The sequence below is a fragment of the Sinocyclocheilus grahami genome, unplaced genomic scaffold, assembly GCF_001515645.1.
Source record: "Sinocyclocheilus grahami isolate Dianchi unplaced genomic scaffold, SAMN03320097.WGS_v1.1 scaffold36157.1, whole genome shotgun sequence".
Lineage (NCBI taxonomy): Eukaryota > Metazoa > Chordata > Actinopteri > Cypriniformes > Cyprinidae > Sinocyclocheilus > Sinocyclocheilus grahami.
The window spans coordinates 1-1,491 of NW_015522625.1; the positions used below are offsets into that span (position 1 = coordinate 1).

Below are 1,491 nucleotides of genomic sequence, written 5' to 3' on the forward strand. Positions count from 1 at the left end.
GAAAAATTATTTTACCACAACATACTGGCACCTACTTGGCATAAGCTTTCTCCAGTAAGGCAGGCCAAAACTCATTAGATGTTTTTGAAAGGACAAAAACGAGTTCGCCATTGATTGTTGGAAGTTTGTCATCAATGACAACTTCAGTCCATTTCCCAAACCGCCAGAACTATACAAATTAAGCACAACATTGGGCTTAAAGGACTGATGTAATTTTAAATCGTATTCAGTTATACTGTAAAAGACCAAAGAACTCACCCTGAAGTGAAATATCCCTGCATAATCTTTGCCAAATGACTGGTCAGCTGGCATGACCTGGTCCATGACGTCCTTCTTAAATGTTAAAGCCCCAACTGAAGCAAGAAACCAGCAGTTGCCTAAGGTAAAGGCACAAATATTAAAGAAATAGATATTTCAAGGTATATGCAGTGACATTTACAGGGTAGATAACATGCCTACTGGAGTATGTATAGAAATACATAAATAAACATACCTAAATAAGATCCTTGGGAATAGTCAAACCTGGACACCCCCTGTACAATAAGCTGAGGGTCTGCTACTATTTTCTAAACAGTGAAAATACAATGAAATTTGGCCAAGTGATTTAGGAATACCAGAAAAAAACATTTAGATTCATATAATACACGTTGGGTCTGCTTTCAAGACACTTGAGATATCTTTCCACTATTGTAAATCAGAAATGCTGGGAAATGTGACAGGTGAACCTGTTCTGACAAGCCTACAGAGACATTTGGCCATACTTTGACAATGATTCTTTCAAACAAGTTACTGAAGGTCTGAAGATGGAAAGTCAATACAGGTAACTTACTGATGGCCTCAACCACTTGATTTGGTCCAGATCCAGTTCAAGTTTCTTCTTTGGGTCAATGGAGCTGCTGTCTGGAAGGAACTTGTCATCAACAAATCTCTTTTTATTGGTGATACAGCTCTTCCGCAGCTCCTGGTAGTCCTGATCCAAGAATTTCAAAGGGTCGTCGAGAGTGCCTGTTTTGTCTTTTACGGTGGATTCATTCCTGGGTTTCTTGTTTACAAGAGGTGGAGGCATTTTTTTTTCTTCAGTTGCAAAAGTCTGTTTCTAATGATAAACTACAACGAAAAACAGATAAAGGTGACACGACTGCGAGATGTCACAGCTCTTATGCTATGTTTTGTTTTCAAAGACCTAAAAGATAAGGGACTTGTTTGACTGGTTTGGGAGTGTAATCTTATCCCTTTGAAAGACTTATCTTGATAATTATTCAGTGACTTAATCAGTGGATACATTCAATTTTGAAGATATAAGTAATATACTTTACCTTCAAGGGTAACAACTCACCTAAATGAGCAGTCTTCTCCCAGTAGACTTAACTTATTCTCTTTGCTCTGACTCTGGAACTGTGCTCAGACTGAATGATGTTTTCAGGAAGTGTGCAGTGTTTTGTTCTGCACAGTGTTGCCAGATTGGAAATGTCCAAGTATCGTACCAGAAGC

At 38.4% G+C, this 1,491-nt stretch overlaps 1 protein-coding gene across 1 annotated transcript; it reads right to left on the reverse strand.

The window, feature by feature from the left end:
• Positions 1–35: 35 nt before the first annotated feature.
• LOC107580560 (calpain clp-1-like) lies at positions 36–1,480 on the reverse strand (the record flags this gene model as incomplete). Its single annotated transcript, XM_016266242.1, has 5 exons — positions 1,337–1,480; positions 830–1,107; positions 494–566; positions 259–377; positions 36–169 (listed from the first exon to the last, which is right to left on the reverse strand). Coding segments are annotated over exons 2-5 (563 nt in total), but the record flags the coding sequence as incomplete, so codon positions are not given.
• Positions 1,481–1,491: the final 11 nt, after the last annotated feature.